At 41.6% G+C, this 16407-nt stretch overlaps 2 protein-coding genes across 2 annotated transcripts; one reads left to right on the top strand and one right to left on the bottom strand.

Annotated features, from left to right (window-relative positions):
* Positions 1-3287: 3287 nt before the first annotated feature.
* LOC138949865 (uncharacterized) lies at positions 3288-7656 on the top strand. The gene is made up of 2 exons (XM_070321649.1): positions 3288-3293; positions 6562-7656. The coding sequence occupies exons 1-2, from the start codon at positions 3288-3290 to the stop codon at positions 7654-7656; spliced, it is 1101 nt and encodes a 366-aa protein (XP_070177750.1).
* Positions 7657-8398: 742 nt separating this feature from the next.
* LOC138949627 (LRP chaperone MESD-like) lies at positions 8399-16174 on the bottom strand. Its single transcript, XM_070321413.1, has 5 exons — positions 16006-16174; positions 13973-14129; positions 11815-11896; positions 9850-9994; positions 8399-8643 (listed from the first exon to the last, which is right to left on the bottom strand). The coding sequence occupies exons 1-5, from the start codon at positions 16165-16167 to the stop codon at positions 8542-8544; spliced, it is 648 nt and encodes a 215-aa protein (XP_070177514.1). The 5' UTR covers positions 16168-16174; the 3' UTR covers positions 8399-8541.
* Positions 16175-16407: the final 233 nt, after the last annotated feature.

Here is a 16407-nt window from a genome sequence, read left to right as displayed (position 1 = left end):
ATGTTAGTCATATTTAGCACTCTCATTGTGTAACTTGCACTTGCATATGTCGTGCCGAATTCACGTAATTGCCGATTCCGCGTAATGGGCAACATTTTTGCCCATTTCGCGTAATCGGCAAAATGCTGCCCAATACGTGAAATCGGCAACGTTTTGCCGAAATCGCGTAAAGGCCCATTTTGCGAAATCAGCAGCCATTTTTTTGGTTTTAAAGTTCTCAGATGCCTGGGATATCATCACACTTAGACAACTTTTTTTTTGTTATTTATTTTTTTTTTTGGCTTTACGCCCAGCCGACCACGAAGGGCCATATCAGGGCGGTGCTGCTTTGACATATAACGTGCGCCACACACAAGACAGAAGTCGCAGCACAGGCTTCATGTCTCACCCAGTCACATTATTCTGACACCGGACCAACCAGTCCTAGCACTAACCCCATAATGCCAGACACCAGGCGGAGCAGCCACTAGATTTCCAATTTTAAAGTCTTAGGTATGACCCGGCCGGGGTTCGAACCCACGACCTCCCGATCACAGGGCGGACGCCTTACCACTAGGCCAACCGTGCTGGTTACTTAGACAACTAGATACTCCAATGGATAGATATCACAACAATAATCGATAATGTTATGGCAGGTTATTGCAGAAAGTGTAGTTTTTGTGCATTTCCGGAGTTACGCTCGACACAGACCAAAATAGACCATACAAAACATAGTAGGGAGGTAAATTAATGTTAATGCAATGTTCTGGTGACACAAAAAGTAACAGACTGGCTGTCGCTTTTGCGAAATGGGCAAATTTTAGAAGCCTTTCCGCATTTTCGGCAAAAGGCTGCCGATTTCACGTAATGGGCATTGTTTTGCCGATTACGCGAAATGGGCAAAAATGTTGCCGATTACGCGAATTCGGCATGACACATACACGCATGCACACACAGACTCTCATAGTCATAAAGCACAGTATCGTTTTCTAATCAAGGATTATTTAAACAAACACACTCACATTAGCATGATATGATCATAACAAAAATTATTCAGATGAACAGACGCGCAAAACTGATGGCTGACTAGCACGTACAGCATGGCAAATGTGGACACAATCCTAACAATGAAATAGTATATACTTTTGAAAGTTATCAGTCTGCTCTCAGGAATTTCACAAAACAAAACTATTCTGAAACCGGTAGATGAAGTCACAAAAACTGAGAAAAACAAAGCAAGGGATTATATCAAGTGATAATCTCTCCTAGCAATGAATGAATAAGAAGCACCTCAAGATACAGAGTACAACAAACTATGGAATGGTCGTTCGCCAACTCAATAGCATTATCATCAAACATGCACACATATACATTCAAAGGCACTGGCCATCCCATGTAAATGATTCTGCTGCTTGATCTTTGTACAGAGTGGGACTTTTTCTTGTGAATTCACCCGACTGTCAATTTGCAAAATTATTCATCAAAATTAATTCATCAAAATTAATTCATCAAAATTAATTCATAAAAAATAATTCATCAAAATTAATTCATAAAAAATAATTCATCAAAATTAATTCATCAAAATTAATTCATCAAAATTAATTCATCAAAATTAATTCATCAACATTATTTCATCAAAATTAATTCATCAAAATTAATTCATCAAAAATAATTCATCAAAAATAATTCATCAAAATTAATTCATCAAAATTAATTCATCAAAAATAATTCATCAAAAATAATTCATCAAAATTAATTCATCAAAATTAATTCATCAAAATTAATTCATAAAAAATAGTTCCCACTCTGCACAGTAAGCAGTCAGAATGTTGAATTGTTGTAAGTTTCCACGCAGGGCATTGTCCTATCACAGATCTAAGATGGTGATTGCAAGTTTTCATGTGAATTTTTAGGACTGTGTGTGCCTCTACCTAATATTTAACTAAAATAAATGGAAGTAAATTCCTGTAATTTTGGTCACACCCCAAAATACAGATTAATCCAGTAATGCTAGTCAATGTATGGATTTAACTTTTGACTGCAAATAAAAAATGTTACTTGCATAAAAGTTCTATCAGCTTAGCTCTTCTTTCATTCACTGATCCAGTTTGATTATTCAAAAGGGATGCGAGTACATGTACTGCATCACGACATCAATTATCTTATAAGTTAGAATGCGATTTTTTTTTAATTTTTTTTTTTTAAGATTTGTTCTTTTCTTCACTCAGAAAGTTTCAGCAGCAACATTGGGGCGTCCCGCAGTGGGGCACTGCGGTTATGAAATTAAAAGCCCCTCCTGTTTTTGGAACCACAGGAGCTTTCTAGTTTGCTGTTAGGTAGATTTTTGGTTCCTCTTTCCTGTCATGCTCTCTTTTTCTTCATGAATTCTTTTCTTTTTTCTGCCTTCTTGCTCATTCACCTGTATTTTTTCCAAAAATCTCTTCTCTTGCCGCTTGTCTCGCGATTCATGTATAGTTTAATCTGTTAGTGTTCTGATGTAAGTCCAGCAGTAGATAGGTTAAGCCTATTTTAACATACTGGAAACTGGTAATCTTCCAGTAGGTATTAATTTAGTTTTACTAAAGCCTGCTGGGACACAAGTAATGGGTTAGTGCATTTGTAAACAGGAATCGCTTGACAAGTGGCCCCCTTCATCCCCCCCTTCCTCGTCCTGATATGGCTCTGCGTAGTCGGCTGGACGTTAAGCAACAAATAAACAAACAAACAAACAAACATTGGGGCGGGGATGTAGCTCAGTCGGTAGCGCGCTGGATTTGTATCCAGTTGGCCGCTGTCAGCGTGAGTTCGTCCCCACGTTCGGCGAGAGATTTATTTCTCAGAGTCAACTTTGTGTGCAGACTCTCCTCGGTGTCCGAACACCCCTGTGTGTACACGCAAGCACAAAAGACCAAGTGCGAACGAAAAAGATCCTGTAGTCCATGTCAGAGTTCGATGGGTTATGGAAACACGAAAATACCCAGCATGCTTCCTCCGAAAACGGCGTATGGCTGCCTAAATGGCGGGGTAAAAAACGGTCATACACGTAAAATTCCACTCGTGCAAAAAACACGAGTGTACGTGGGAGTTTCAGCTCACGAACGCAGATGAAGAAGAAGAAGAAGCAGCAACATTCAACCTTATCCAGCGGTACCTGCAATGAAAGGACACCCTTGAAACCAGAAAAACTAGTGTCCCTACATTGCAGGTGGCCTGTTATTTCAGGTTAGTTTTGGTCATGACACAGTGGAACCCCTTTTAAGACCTTCAAGTCTGAGAAAAGCAGGTCATAAAAATGAGGGAGTCTTAAAATGGGGGTAAGCGTACAGAGGATGTGAACAAAATGTAAGAAAGCAGGATGACTTCAAAGGGAGGGTTTGAGTCTTAAATTGGGAGGTAGAACAGTGGAACCCCCCTTTTAAGACCCCCCAATTTCAGACCCTCCTTTCTGAGATGTTGTGTTCATAACCTCTGTAAATGTCCCTCCGTTTTAATCTTTCTTTTTTCTTTATTTGGTGTTTAACGTCGTTTTCAACCACGAAGGTTATATCGCGACGGGGAAAGGGGGAAAGGGGGGAGATGGGATAGAGCCACTTGTCAATTGTTTCTTGTTCCCAAAAGCACTAATCAAAAATTTGCTCCAAGGGCTTGCAACGTAGTACAATATATTACCTTACTGGGAGAATGCAAGTTTCCAGTACAAAGGACGTAACATTTCTTACATACTGCTTGACTAAAATCTTTACAAAAATTGACTATATTCTATACAAGAAACACTTAACAAGGGTAACAGGAGAAACAGAATCCGTTAGTCGCCTCTTACGACATGTTGGGGAGCATCGGGTAAATTCTTCCCCCTAACCCGCGGGGGGCCCAGCAGTATATATACATAGCAGTATAATTAAGTGAAATAATAGTGAACATTTTCAATACAGAGTCTTTTCATAACAAGATGCCCACAGCCCTACAAATACAAGACATGAATATAGTGTACTGATAAACTGTTGCGATCACTTCAGAAGAATAATCCAACAGTATATACTTGGCAGTATAATTAAGTGAGTTAATAGTGAACATTTTCAATACAAAGTCTTTCCATAACAAGATGCCCACAGCCCTACAAAAAAGAAACTAACACAGAGTATCTGTGTACACAGCATGTGTGTGTGTGTGTGCGCATTTGCGTGCGTATGCGCATGTGTGTGTATGTTTGTGAGAGCGTGCGTGCCAGGCTGCCTGTGTGTGAAAAACAAGTTGCCATTGTAATAAAATTGCAAGTTCCTATCTAAACCATACCAAAGTGACAATACATGTTGGAAGAACATAATAATATGTGACCCTCCACCATGGAATGAGTCGCATGTCACCTCGCGCGGTTTTGCGCAAGGCTTAATATAAGTCCGGGATGTGTCTGGTAACAAAGTGAGGGTCACCTTAGTCACAGGCTTATAACTCAAACAGTTTTCGCTCTTTTCTAAAACGGGTTTCACCACTGGATAGAGCATACAAAACTCTTTATGAAAATGTATAAATATGAAAATCATGCAAAGGTGACATGCAACTCATTTCGTGGTGGAGGGTCACATATTTTAACACGCATGCAACTCAACTGACCCAGCAGATGTTATGCTTGGGATTAACACTCACACAAACAAAAGATGAAAACATTGGTGAATCCCATGCGCTTTGCAACCTCACACAATAAGGCACATACATATTATTTCTTAAAATGAAAGCTGTTGGCGGTCACTTTTTTTGAAAAGAAGGAGGGGTGAGGAAAATGTTATGACATCTAAGGCAACCACCCTCCGTCCCTAACAACAACAAAAAGAAAAAAATATGGTGCAAAACACCACTGAAAACGTTTGAGGGTGACAGGCCAAGGGAGATAATCAAGGGAAGATGTTATACACAAGCCAAAAGAAAAATGTCTTGTTTGTTACATTCAGACAAAAAAGTGTTATTGAATTTAAAATCAAAGCTGAATGGGTGAACTATGCAATGAACAGGCCATCAATTTAGTTTTGAGATGTTTCCCTGATAATTATGAGCAGCTTCACCCTCACAAATCAAACAAAATCAAAGTTAACATGTTCAGCTTTGCACACAAAAAAACCGACAACAACAGCAATAAAACAAACTAAAACACCAGAGGAGAAAAACAACTTTCCTGCTGACCCTACTTTTTAGCCAGGTTAATGTCACCCTGATGCAACACATCTTGTGTGCGTGATGAGCCTAATTTACAAGTCTGACACTCAAATTACATGGCACGATTGATCCACAAGTGAAGAACATCATGTATAACCAACAAAACTTGCATCCTCTAGCTGAGTTTGAATGAACACACACAATCACATGGGAAGTCTCAGTTCATCTTTTTTTTCTGTAACCCACCCCTCCAACACCACAGAAAAAAAGAAGAAAGTTGAACAGCTCTGAAAATGTGTGAGGGTGACATGTCAAGGGAGACAATCAAGTGAAAAAATCAAAGAAAAGTGAGTGAACTTCACAAGGTGCAAGTCAAACATTCAGTTTTGGGACGTTTTCCTGATTAATACTCGGCATCATCACCCTCACTACACAAACGAAATCTAAATGCACATGTTCAGCTTTGCTAAAAAATAAATACAAACAAAAACTAAAGGAGAAAAAACTTCCCTACCGACCCTACTGTTTTACCATGTAAATGTAACCCTGATGCAACACATTTTGTGTATGTGATGGGCCAAACTCTTAAATTACATGGCACAATTCATCTACAAGTGAAGAACATCATGTATAACCAATAAAACGTGCATTAATCTGAATTTCAACACATACAAAGGATCACTTTTTTTAAAAAGCCTTCATACACTGACACTTTCTTTACTTTCTTTATTTGGTGTTTAACGTCATTTTCAACCACGAAGGTTATATCGCGACGGGGAAAGGGGGGAGATGGGATAGAGCCACTTGTCAATTGTTTCTTGTTCACAAAAGCACTAATCAAAAATTTGCTCCAGGGGCTTGCAACGTAGTACAATATATGACCTTACTGGGAGAATGCAAGTTTCCAGTACAAAGGACTTAACATTTCTTACATACTGCTTGACTAAAATCTTTACAAACATTGACTATATTCTATTCAAGAAACACTTAACAAGGGTAAAAAGAGAAACAGAATCCGTTAGTTGCCTCCTACGACATGCTGGGGAGCATTGGGTAAATTATTCCCCCTAACCCGCGGGGGGTTACACTGACACTACTCTTGTTCCTTATCATGTTACTGTAACAGGCAATCCATTCAAGGAAGAACGAGTTTCAAAGAAACAAAATTGCCGGGGATCCCGGGAGCCCGCAGCTACCCTGGCGGAGTTCATGGGCAAGTCCCTTGGTGGGGGTCTTGGGGCAAATGCCCAAGAAGCTGAAGCATTTGGGCCTTGGGAATATGAACTTGGTGAAAGATGAATTTTGCATGTAAAAACCCCCCACTATTTTGGTATTGATTTTGTTTTTTATTGCTTTTAGCGAAATTGCAGAGATTTACATTGCCTGTGTAACCCTGATCCAAAACATTTTGTGTACGTGTGCCTGATTCACAAGTTTGACTCCTATTACCGTCATGATTGTGATATCCACAAGTTTGACTCCTATTACCGTCATGATTGTGATATCCACAAGTTTGACTCCTATTACCGTCATGATTGTGATATCCACAAGTTTGACTCCTATTACGGTCATGATTGTGATATCCACAAGTTTGACACCTATTACCGTCATGACTGTGATATCCACAAGTTTGACTCCTATTACCGTCATGACTGTGTTATCCACAAGTTTGACTCCCTTTACCGTCATGACTGTGATATCCACAAGTTTAACTCCTATTACCGTCATGACTGTGATATCCACAAGTTTGACTCCTATTACCGTCATGACTGTGATATCCACAAGTTTGACTCCTATTACCGTCATGATTGTGATATCCACAAGTTTGACTCCTATTACCGTCATGATTGTGATATCCACAAGTCTGACTCCTATTACAGTCATGATTGTGATATCCACAAGTTTGACTCCTATTACGGTCATGATTGTGATATCCACAAGTTTGACTCCTATTACCGTCATGATTGTGATATCTACAAGTTTGACTCCTATTACCGTCATAATTGTGATATCCACAAGTTTGACTCCTATTACCGTCATGACTGTGATATCCACAAGTTTGACTCCTATTACCGTCATGACTGTGATATCCACAAGTTTGACTCCTATTACCGTCATGACTGTGATATCCACAAGTTTGACTCCTATTACCGTCATGATTGTGATATCCACAAGTTTGACTCCTATTACCGTCATGATTGTGATATCCACAAGTCTGACTCCTATTACAGTCATGATTGTGATATCCACAAGTTTGACTCCTATTACGGTCATGATTGTGATATCCACAAGTTTGACTCCTATTACCGTCATGACTGTGATATCCACAAGTTTGACTCCTATTACCGTCATGACTGTGATATCCACAAGTTTGACTCCTATTACCGTCATGATTGTGATATCCACAAGTTTGACTCCTATTACCGTCATGACTGTGATATCCACAAGTTTGACTCCTATAACCGTCATGACTGTGATATCCACAAGTTTGACTCCTATTACCGTCATGATTGTGATATCCACAAGTGACAAACACGATGCATAGCCAACAAAACTTGCGTACTCAAGCTGAGTTAATTTGAATCAACACACACAATGACATGGGAAGTCTCTTTGAAGCATGTCCTCACAGCTCATCTTTCTTCTGTAACACCCCCCCCCCCCCCCCAACACCACAAAAAAAAAGAGCAAAAAAAGATATAGGTGCATGTTCAACAGCACTGAAAACGTTCGAGTGTGATAGCCCAAGGGAGACAATCAAGTGAAAAATCAAAGAAAAGTGAGTGAACTACACAATGTGCAAGTCAAAGATTCCGTTTTGAGACGTTTCCCTGATTAATACTCAGCATCATCACCCTCACTACATAAAAAAATCAGAGTACAGATATTCAGCTTTGCGGAAAATAAAATAAAACTAAAAACTAAAGGAGAAAAAACTTTCCTACTTGCCCGACCGTTTTACCATGTTAACGTAACCCTGATGCAACACATTTTGTGTACGTGATGGGGCTAATTGACAAGTGTGACACTTAAATTACCTGGCATGATTCATCTACAAGTGAAGAACATCGTGTATAACCAACAAAATTTGCAGTAATCAGAATTTCAACACATACAAAGGTTAAACATTTTTTTTTTTTAAAACAACTCCTATACTGACCCTACTCTTTTTTCTTATCATGTTAATGTAATTTTTTTCTAACTCTGATCCAACAGATTGATTAAAATTTTGGGGAAAAACAAACAAAAAAACTCTGATCCAACACATTCTGACACTTATTGAACACGGCATGATTCAGTTATCCACAAGTAAAGATCAAACATCACATGTACATGTACAACCAACAAAACTTGCGTACTCTGAGTTTGAATCGACACACTCAATCACACGGGCAGTCTCTTTGACGCACATTTTCACAGCTCATCTTTCTTCTTCTTTTTGATGTCATTGCCGCCGGCAGCCGTTTTCTTTTCCCCTCCACCGTCTTTCTTCTTGTCTTTTGTGCTGTTCGAATCCTGTAACACACAGAAAATCGTTATGCTAATGATGTTACTGTAATACACAATAAATTGTTATGCTAATGATGTCACTGCAACACACAGTAAATTGTAATGCTAATGATGTTACTGTAATACACAATAAATTGTTATGCTAATGATGTCACTGCAACACACAGTAAATTGTAATGCTAATGATGTCACTGTAACACTAACACACAGTAAATTGTAATGTTAATTTTGTCACTGTAACACTAACACACAGTAAATTGTAATGTTAATGATGTCACTGTAACACTAACACACAGTAAATTGTAATGTTAATGATGTCACTGTAACACTAACACACAATAAATCATGATGCAAATGATGTCACTGCAACTGATGATAAAGGGGTCGTCATTTTGACAAACACATATCATGAAATTTCAGAAAATAAATGACTCAAACAACCAACTGTATAACCAAGCAAGTAGCATTTTCTTCTTCTTCTTCTTCGTCCATGGGCTGAAACTCCCACGTACACTCCTGTTTTTATTGCACAAGTGGGATTTTAGGTGTATGATCGTTTTGACCCCGCTATTTAGGCAGCCATACACTGCTTTTGGGGGAGGCATGCTTTGTATTTTTGTGTTTCTATAACCCACCCAACTCTAATTACAGGATCTTTTCCGTGCGCACTTGGTCTTGTGCTTGCGTGTACACACGAAGGGGGATAAGGCACTAGCAGGTCAGCACACAAGTTGTCCCGGGAGATCGGAAAATCTCCACCCTTAACCCACCAGGTGCAGCCGGGATTCGAACACAAAATCTTCCGCTTAGGAGGCCGGCGTCTTATCCACTAGGACATTGAGTAGCAATTCAAGGGAGGCAATACCATTTGAAAAACAGCTGTTTCAAGTCTTGGAACAATTTATATAGCAGTCGTTTACCTCTGATGAAAAAAGTATACAACAATATCATATGAGACCACAAAACCAAGTGTGCACAGAAACAATCCTGTAATCCAGCTAGGTCAGAGTTCGGTGGGTTATAGAAACAAGAAAATACCCAGCATGCTTCCCCAGAAAGCGGCATATGGCTGCCTAAATGGCGGGGTATAAAACAATCAAACACGTAAAAAAAACCTCCAACAAAAACATGAGTGGCAGTGGGAGCTTGAGCCCACGAATGAAGAAGAAGAAGATGAAGATTTCTCATAGATAAAATATTTCTCTTACTCACCCCTTTGCCGCCTTTAGCATGAAAAGTTTGCCCCTCGATCTCCACGCTGTCACAGTTGTCCTGCTTCACCAAGAAGTCCTTGATGTCCCAGGCCTGGGCTCCGTCACGACACATGAACAGCACGCGGTTAGCTCCCACCACAAACCTGTCAGCAACAAGCACACAGATTAGAAACAATTATAGTCACTGAAAGCCATATCAAAACATTCAGTGTTGACATGTCAGCCTGAAGTTAAAAATGAACAACTGGAACCCTGCTGCACCAAGAAATCCTGAAAGTCCAATATCTGCCCCCTATCTAAACAAATGAACAGCAGGCGGTAATCACCCCACCCCTCTACAAAAGCTGTCAGCAACAACCGCACAGTTTAGAAACAAGTCGCAGTCAGTTGTCTTGCTGCGGAAATCCTTAAAGTCTCACGTCTGCGTCCTGTCATGACATGTGAACAGCACATGGTTATCCCCCACCACATACCTTTTTTGGGTATGAGCACAGTTTATAAACAAGTGAAATTGATATCAAAACATTCATAGAATCAATCTGTCGGCCTAAAGATTTAAAATTGAATATCCTGAAAAAGTCTTTTTCCAAAAATACTTACCACTGCGCCACCCAATGCACAGTTTACAGTCTGTTTGAATTTGAATAAAATAAAATAAAAGCGCACACCAATCAGCCTTTTTCCTCCCAAGCTGAACACTGTTATTGTTAAGTGTCAGTGTTATCTTCTTCTTCTTCTTCTGTGTTCGTGGGCTGAAACTCCCACGTACACTCGTGTCTTTGCATGAGTGGAATTTTACGTGTATGACCATTTTTACCCCGCCATTTAGGCAGCCATACGCCGCTTTCGGAGGAAGCACGCTGGGTATTATCGTGTTTCTATAACCCACCGAACTCTGACATGGATTACAGGATCTTTTCCGTGCGCACTTCGTTTTGTGCTTGCGCGTACACACGAAGGGGGATAAGCCACTAGCAGGTCTGCACATAAGTTGGCCTGGGAGATTGGAAAAATCTCCACACTTAAAGGCTGACATGACTTACTTGACTTATTCCTGTAGACTCCCTGTGGAGCATAGGGCCGCAAAGGCTGACATAGTCCTATCTAATTAGTTTAATTACTTCCAGGGCTTTTCCCATCGTTGCGGGGATGTTTAAATTAAGCTTCCTGCAAAGTTTTAGGTTTGAAGTCCTTACCAATTACGAGAAATAATTAATTCTTTATTGCATTGTTTAGCAACAGTTCTCCAGGACTTGGGCTATTTTTAGACCCTTGACGTCACTTCGTGATGTTTCGTAAACCAAAGATGGCGTCGGGGACTGTTCTGTTTACATTCGCCACTATCAACACGTAGGCCTACCACTTTGCAATACTGAAATAATTTTTTCTGTGTTCGAAAGCTACAGCCAATCGTTATTATATCCCCTTAGGTTTGTTTGTTTGTTTGTTTGTTTAACGCCCAGCCGACCACGAAGGGCCATATCAGGGCGGTGCTGCTTTGACATATAACGTGCGCCACACACAAGACAGAAGTCGCAGCACAGGCTTCATGTCTCACCCAGTCACATTATTCTGACACCGGACCAACCAGTCCTAGCACTAACCCCATAATGCCAGACGCCAGGCGGAGCAGCCACTAGATTGCCAATTTTAAAAGTCTTATGTATGACACGGCCGGGGTTCGAAGCCACGACCTCCCGATCACGGGACGGACGCCTTACCACTAGGCCAACCGTGCCGGTATATCCCCCTAGGTACAGTTTTATAACATTATTGGCACATGTAAACAATATGAATTAATTAATGAACGCTACGAATATGGCAGTCTTTAACCCACCAGGCGCCCGCAGCCGGGATTCGAACCCTCGACCTTCCGATTAAGAGGCTGACGTCTTACCAACCCGCCACAGCGCCCGTCAGTCAGTGTTATCAACTTGTTACCTGTGTCAGTGGGAGCACTCACCTCTGTGTTTCAATGTTGGCGTTGAAGAGACTGGAATGCCACAAGGCGGAGATCCTTTCTGTGTCAGCTTCGGTCGGATCACCTGTTGAACAGCGTAAATAAAATTTAGGACTAAGATACATAGCTGGTTGCAGTTTGAATTGCATTATTAACATGCCTGTGTGCACACGTGCCTGCAGCATGCATGCGCGTGTGTGTGTGTGTGTGTGTGTGTGTGTGTGTGTGTGTGTGTGTGTGTGTGTGTGTGTGTGGATCTGTGTTTGTGTGTATGCTCAATAAAGACAGACACAAAGCAAAAAAAAAGCCTCGGACTTCCCTAATGGCCAGGGCCGGGGTGCACGACGCGACACTGGGAGCAACCTAACATGAGATCTAATTGGTTGTAATCTCAACAAATCAAAATCAACCAATCCAACCATGGGGTCTATGTCGACCAAAAGAGTGGGATTCCCTGTTGGTCGAGTTCCTGTAGGCGGATTCCCTGTATACCTAAGACTTTAAAATTGGCAATCTAGTATACAGGGAATCCCGCAGGGTGCAGTTTTTCAATAAAACTTGCAAACCATACTCACATTTCTAAGATGTATATAAAAAAAGATCGAAAAACATTAAATTCTAACGATGTCGCTAAGCATCACGTGACTTTCATTGATATTAGCGAAACGCTACAGGAACTACACCCTGTGGTATTCCCTGTATACAAGATTGCCAATTTTAAAGTCTTAGGTATACAGGGAATCCACCTACAGGAACTCCACCAACAGTGAATCCCATTCTTTTGGTCGACATAGACCCCAGCAGCCCCAGTTAAGTGGCACCAGCTGGTTTAGGTTGGTGCACCTCGGCCCTGGTTTCCAGGGAAGACGAAACGTACCAGTCACTGAGTCAGGGAACATCAGAATGAACCTATCACTGAAAGGTTTGATCAACACGCCAAGAGCACTCAACTTGTGATCCGCAGGTCTTGGTTTGAATCCGAGCCGGGACAGACACATTAAGTCAACTTTGTGTCCACACTCGGAGACAGTATCCATGTCCCACCCCCGACTCACCACAGCGACATGTAAAAGACCTCAGTCGTTCTGCCATACGTGCAGGTGGCTGATTACACCTAACACACAGACACCTGGGTAGCTAGGAGACTCTGTTGCTGCTAGCTTTCCACTGGTAGGAAGTGACCTGAATTTCCCAGCACGGGGATATAGCTCAGTTGGTAGCGCGCTGGATTTGTATTCAGTTGGCCGCTGTCAGCGTGAGTTCGATCCCAGGTTCGGCGGAAATTTATTTCAGAGTCAAATTTGTGTGCAGACTCTCTTCGGTGTCCGAACTCCCCCCCGTGTACACTACATTGGGTGTGCACGTTAAAGATCCCACGATTGACAAAAGGGTCTTTCCTGGCAAAAACTGCTTAGGCACAGTTAATAATTGTCTACCTATACCCGTGTGACTTGGAATAATAGGCCGTGAAAGGTAAATATGCGCCGAAATGGCTGCAATTACTGGCCGTATAAAATTTCATCTCACACGGCATCACTGCAGAGCGCCTAGAACTGTACCCACGGAATATGCGCAATATAAGCCTCATTGATTGATTGATTGAATGGGCAAATCAAGTAAAGGAAACAGAAATGAAAGAGCTCCAAGCCCCTAGACTTCCCATAATGCACTTGGTCAATTTGTTGTACCCTGGGAACAAGACCATATTATTTAACAACTAAGAAACAGAGGACGTTTAAGAGTAACTAAGAAATAAGAAAGTGTACGAATCTGCACACAGAAGTTCCTTTTGCTTTATGGTACGCATGCATGCACACGCGGGTGCTCGGACACTGAGGAGTTTCTGCCCAAAGTTGACTCTGGGAGAATATATCCCTTGCCGAACATGGGGATGGAACCCTCGCCGATAACGACAACTGATTTTGAAGCCAGCGACACTATTGAGTGGTACCTGTGATGAAAGGACACCCTAGGGACCACCTAAGAGTTTGCAGGTGGCCTGTCATGACAGCCTCAGATATATTTTGGTGGAGATAATAGACAAAGGGACCGCAGAATGTGTCCTTTTATGGGAGGTGTCCGCTCATCAGAGGGTCCCCACATGGTAGGTACCACTGTACTGACTTAGCTATTTCCCCGCCTAACGGAATCATTGTCTTACCGGCCACAGTGGCGAACATCATGAGAGTCTGACCCTTCTTGGATATCTTGAGGACCTCTTCCGGCTTGCTGAGGTCCATCTTGGACATGTCAACCTTGGGTCGTTCGCGTTTCCACTCCGGCAACTCATCGGGCTCCAGCTCGTCTTCGTCGCCGTCCTGTCACAACACACAGAGTTCTTTGTCACACGGGAAGCTGTGATGGATGTTACAGTGGAACCCCTCAATTTAAGACTCCCTCCATTTTAAGACCTTGTTTTCTCAGACTCTTTTGTGAAATGGGAAGCTGTGATGGGTGTTACGGTGAGTGGAACCCCCATTTTAAGACCTTTGTTTTCTCAGACTTTCTGTTGATGATTTCTGAAAATGTACCCCCATTTTCAGACTCCCTCCATTTTAAGACCTGACTTTCTCATATTTGTGGGAGGTCTTAATACGTAGGGAGGTTCCACTGTAATATATGTTTAGGTCCAAAGTCCTGGCTATAAAAATATCAGTCATAGCACCTCCTGCATCTCAAAACTATTGGTCGGTCCACCGACCTGGGTTCGTCAGATCAATGCAGCAGATCAAAAACGTATGTGTAAATGACCGTATTGAGGTCTAACGAATGACGTCTCACAACGAGCGTGGTCGTCCTTGGCGGTCAAGAAAGCCGCCGCGATCATTGCGAAGACGACACTTCTAGACCGCCAATATTTTTTATGCGCATCACGTGCTCCACATAAATCGGCCGGAAACGAAGCAATTGGAAAACCTGGATACCAAGGCCTGAGAACAACACTGCATAAGTTGTCCAAACCCAGATGTTTTCCATAAATCAGGATTTTCGGCAATCTGGAGGAGTTAGGTTCCCCTCAAAACTGCAGTTAAACATGACAAGTTCCGGAAAACTGTCCATGCCTACGGCGGGCTGTATCCAGCGAGGGGCACAAGAACGAACTTCAATGTGTATGCTATGCGGTGTGCGCTAGATATGATACCACCCTTAGCCATCCTCACCTGCAGGCATACTCAACCTTTCACATTGCAGGCCAACGTTTTATTCAAAAAGGGTAATCTTGAACTTTAGTCTGTTAAATTCATAGCTCATAATTCAGAGGCATTTAAGCCTCCAAATTTGTAGAACCTGCACTTGTAATCATAACAAGTCTTCTTCTGCGTTCGTGGGCTGAAAGTCCCACGATTTTTACGTGTATGACCGTTTTTACCCCGCCATTTAGGCAGCCATACGCCGCTTTCGGAGGAAGCATGCTGGGTATTTTCGTGTTTCTATTTAACCCACCGAACTCTGACATGGATTACAGGATCTTTTCCATGCGCACGTGGTCTTGTGCTTGCGTGTACACACGAAAGGGGATAAGGCACTAGCAGGTCTGCACATAAGTAGACCTGGGAGATCGAAAAAATCTCCACCCTAACCCACCAGGTGCGGCCGGGATTCGAACCCACGACCTTCCGCTTTGGAGGCCAGCGTCTTAAATTACCACCAAGCCATTGCGCCCGTCTGTCATAACAAGTCATATTAGATCCCTTTGAAGTCACGGAATGAACTCCGATGAACTGTACGAATGCATTTCGTTTACAATTACATGCATCAAAGAAGGAATTATCTGTATGAGCGGACACGGGAAACAACTCCATCGTGTAAATGATGTCCCTTGGTTGAAAACGTAAGCGTTTTCACATCATTTCCGTCGATCAAACAACCAAATTAATTAATAATGCTTAAGTTTGGAGCTCAATCCGTCAATTAATTTCACGACAAATATTCTTTGGCTTGTTTACAGGGACTTGTAATTTGTATCAAAAATAAGTAAAGAATGCCACTGAATTTTGAGCTATGAATTTAGCACACTACCAAAAATTTTGAAAGAATACAAAAACTTGCGTCTCTTAGCGTTAGCAAGAACTTAACTTGGACAGCAGAGGCTGCGTTATGAGGTTCAGACACTTTGGACATTTCATTTTCAATTTCATGGCGTACGACTACGAGCCGGATTTACGAAACTGCCAAGTGCCTGGGGATGCTTACTTCCCACTGGTCGAATAATCGTTCAACGTCTGCATCAGTATAATCTCGAACATCTTTCTTTTTCCACTTTTCTGATTCTTCTTCGTCTTTCTTGGCTGTAATGGCAGAAACACACAAAACAACAAGCAGGAAAAACAGCAGACAGCTCATGGGCGGCGCCATGTTTGACAGATTTGTGACCAAATTTGCTCTTTAAAAGAGAAGAGGTACAAGTTGTCTGCTACGATTACGTGTTATAATTTACTTGGCTGTGGTGTTAAAATCATAAAAACTATCAAAAAAGCCTTGCTAGTAAATGCACTGATACTGATGGTGACTTTTGCACAAGAAATGATATAATATCTTCATTCGAAGTATGTTTTAAAGGGATTGTAAATCTGCGGATTGTTGCAAGGGAAGTTA

Source organism: Littorina saxatilis, linkage group LG16 (genome assembly GCF_037325665.1).
Source record: "Littorina saxatilis isolate snail1 linkage group LG16, US_GU_Lsax_2.0, whole genome shotgun sequence".
NCBI classification, from domain to species: Eukaryota; Metazoa; Mollusca; class Gastropoda; order Littorinimorpha; family Littorinidae; genus Littorina; species Littorina saxatilis.
This window is presented reverse-complemented; position numbering and strand designations above follow the sequence as displayed.

Bases quoted from the DNA above. Each gene is read 5' to 3' on its own strand.
- LOC138949627 (XM_070321413.1), bottom strand. From the start codon at position 16,167: ATGGCGCCGCCCATGAGCTGTCTGCTGTTTTTCCTGCTTGTTGTTTTG. The intron at 14,130-16,005 runs GTAAGCATCCCC...GTGTTGTGACAG, and splicing joins GATTATTCGACCAGTGGGAA to GACGGCGACGAAGACGAGCT. The intron at 9,995-11,814 runs GTGAGTGCTCCC...TGTTGCTGACAG, and splicing joins GCCAACATTGAAACACAGAG to GTTTGTGGTGGGAGCTAACC.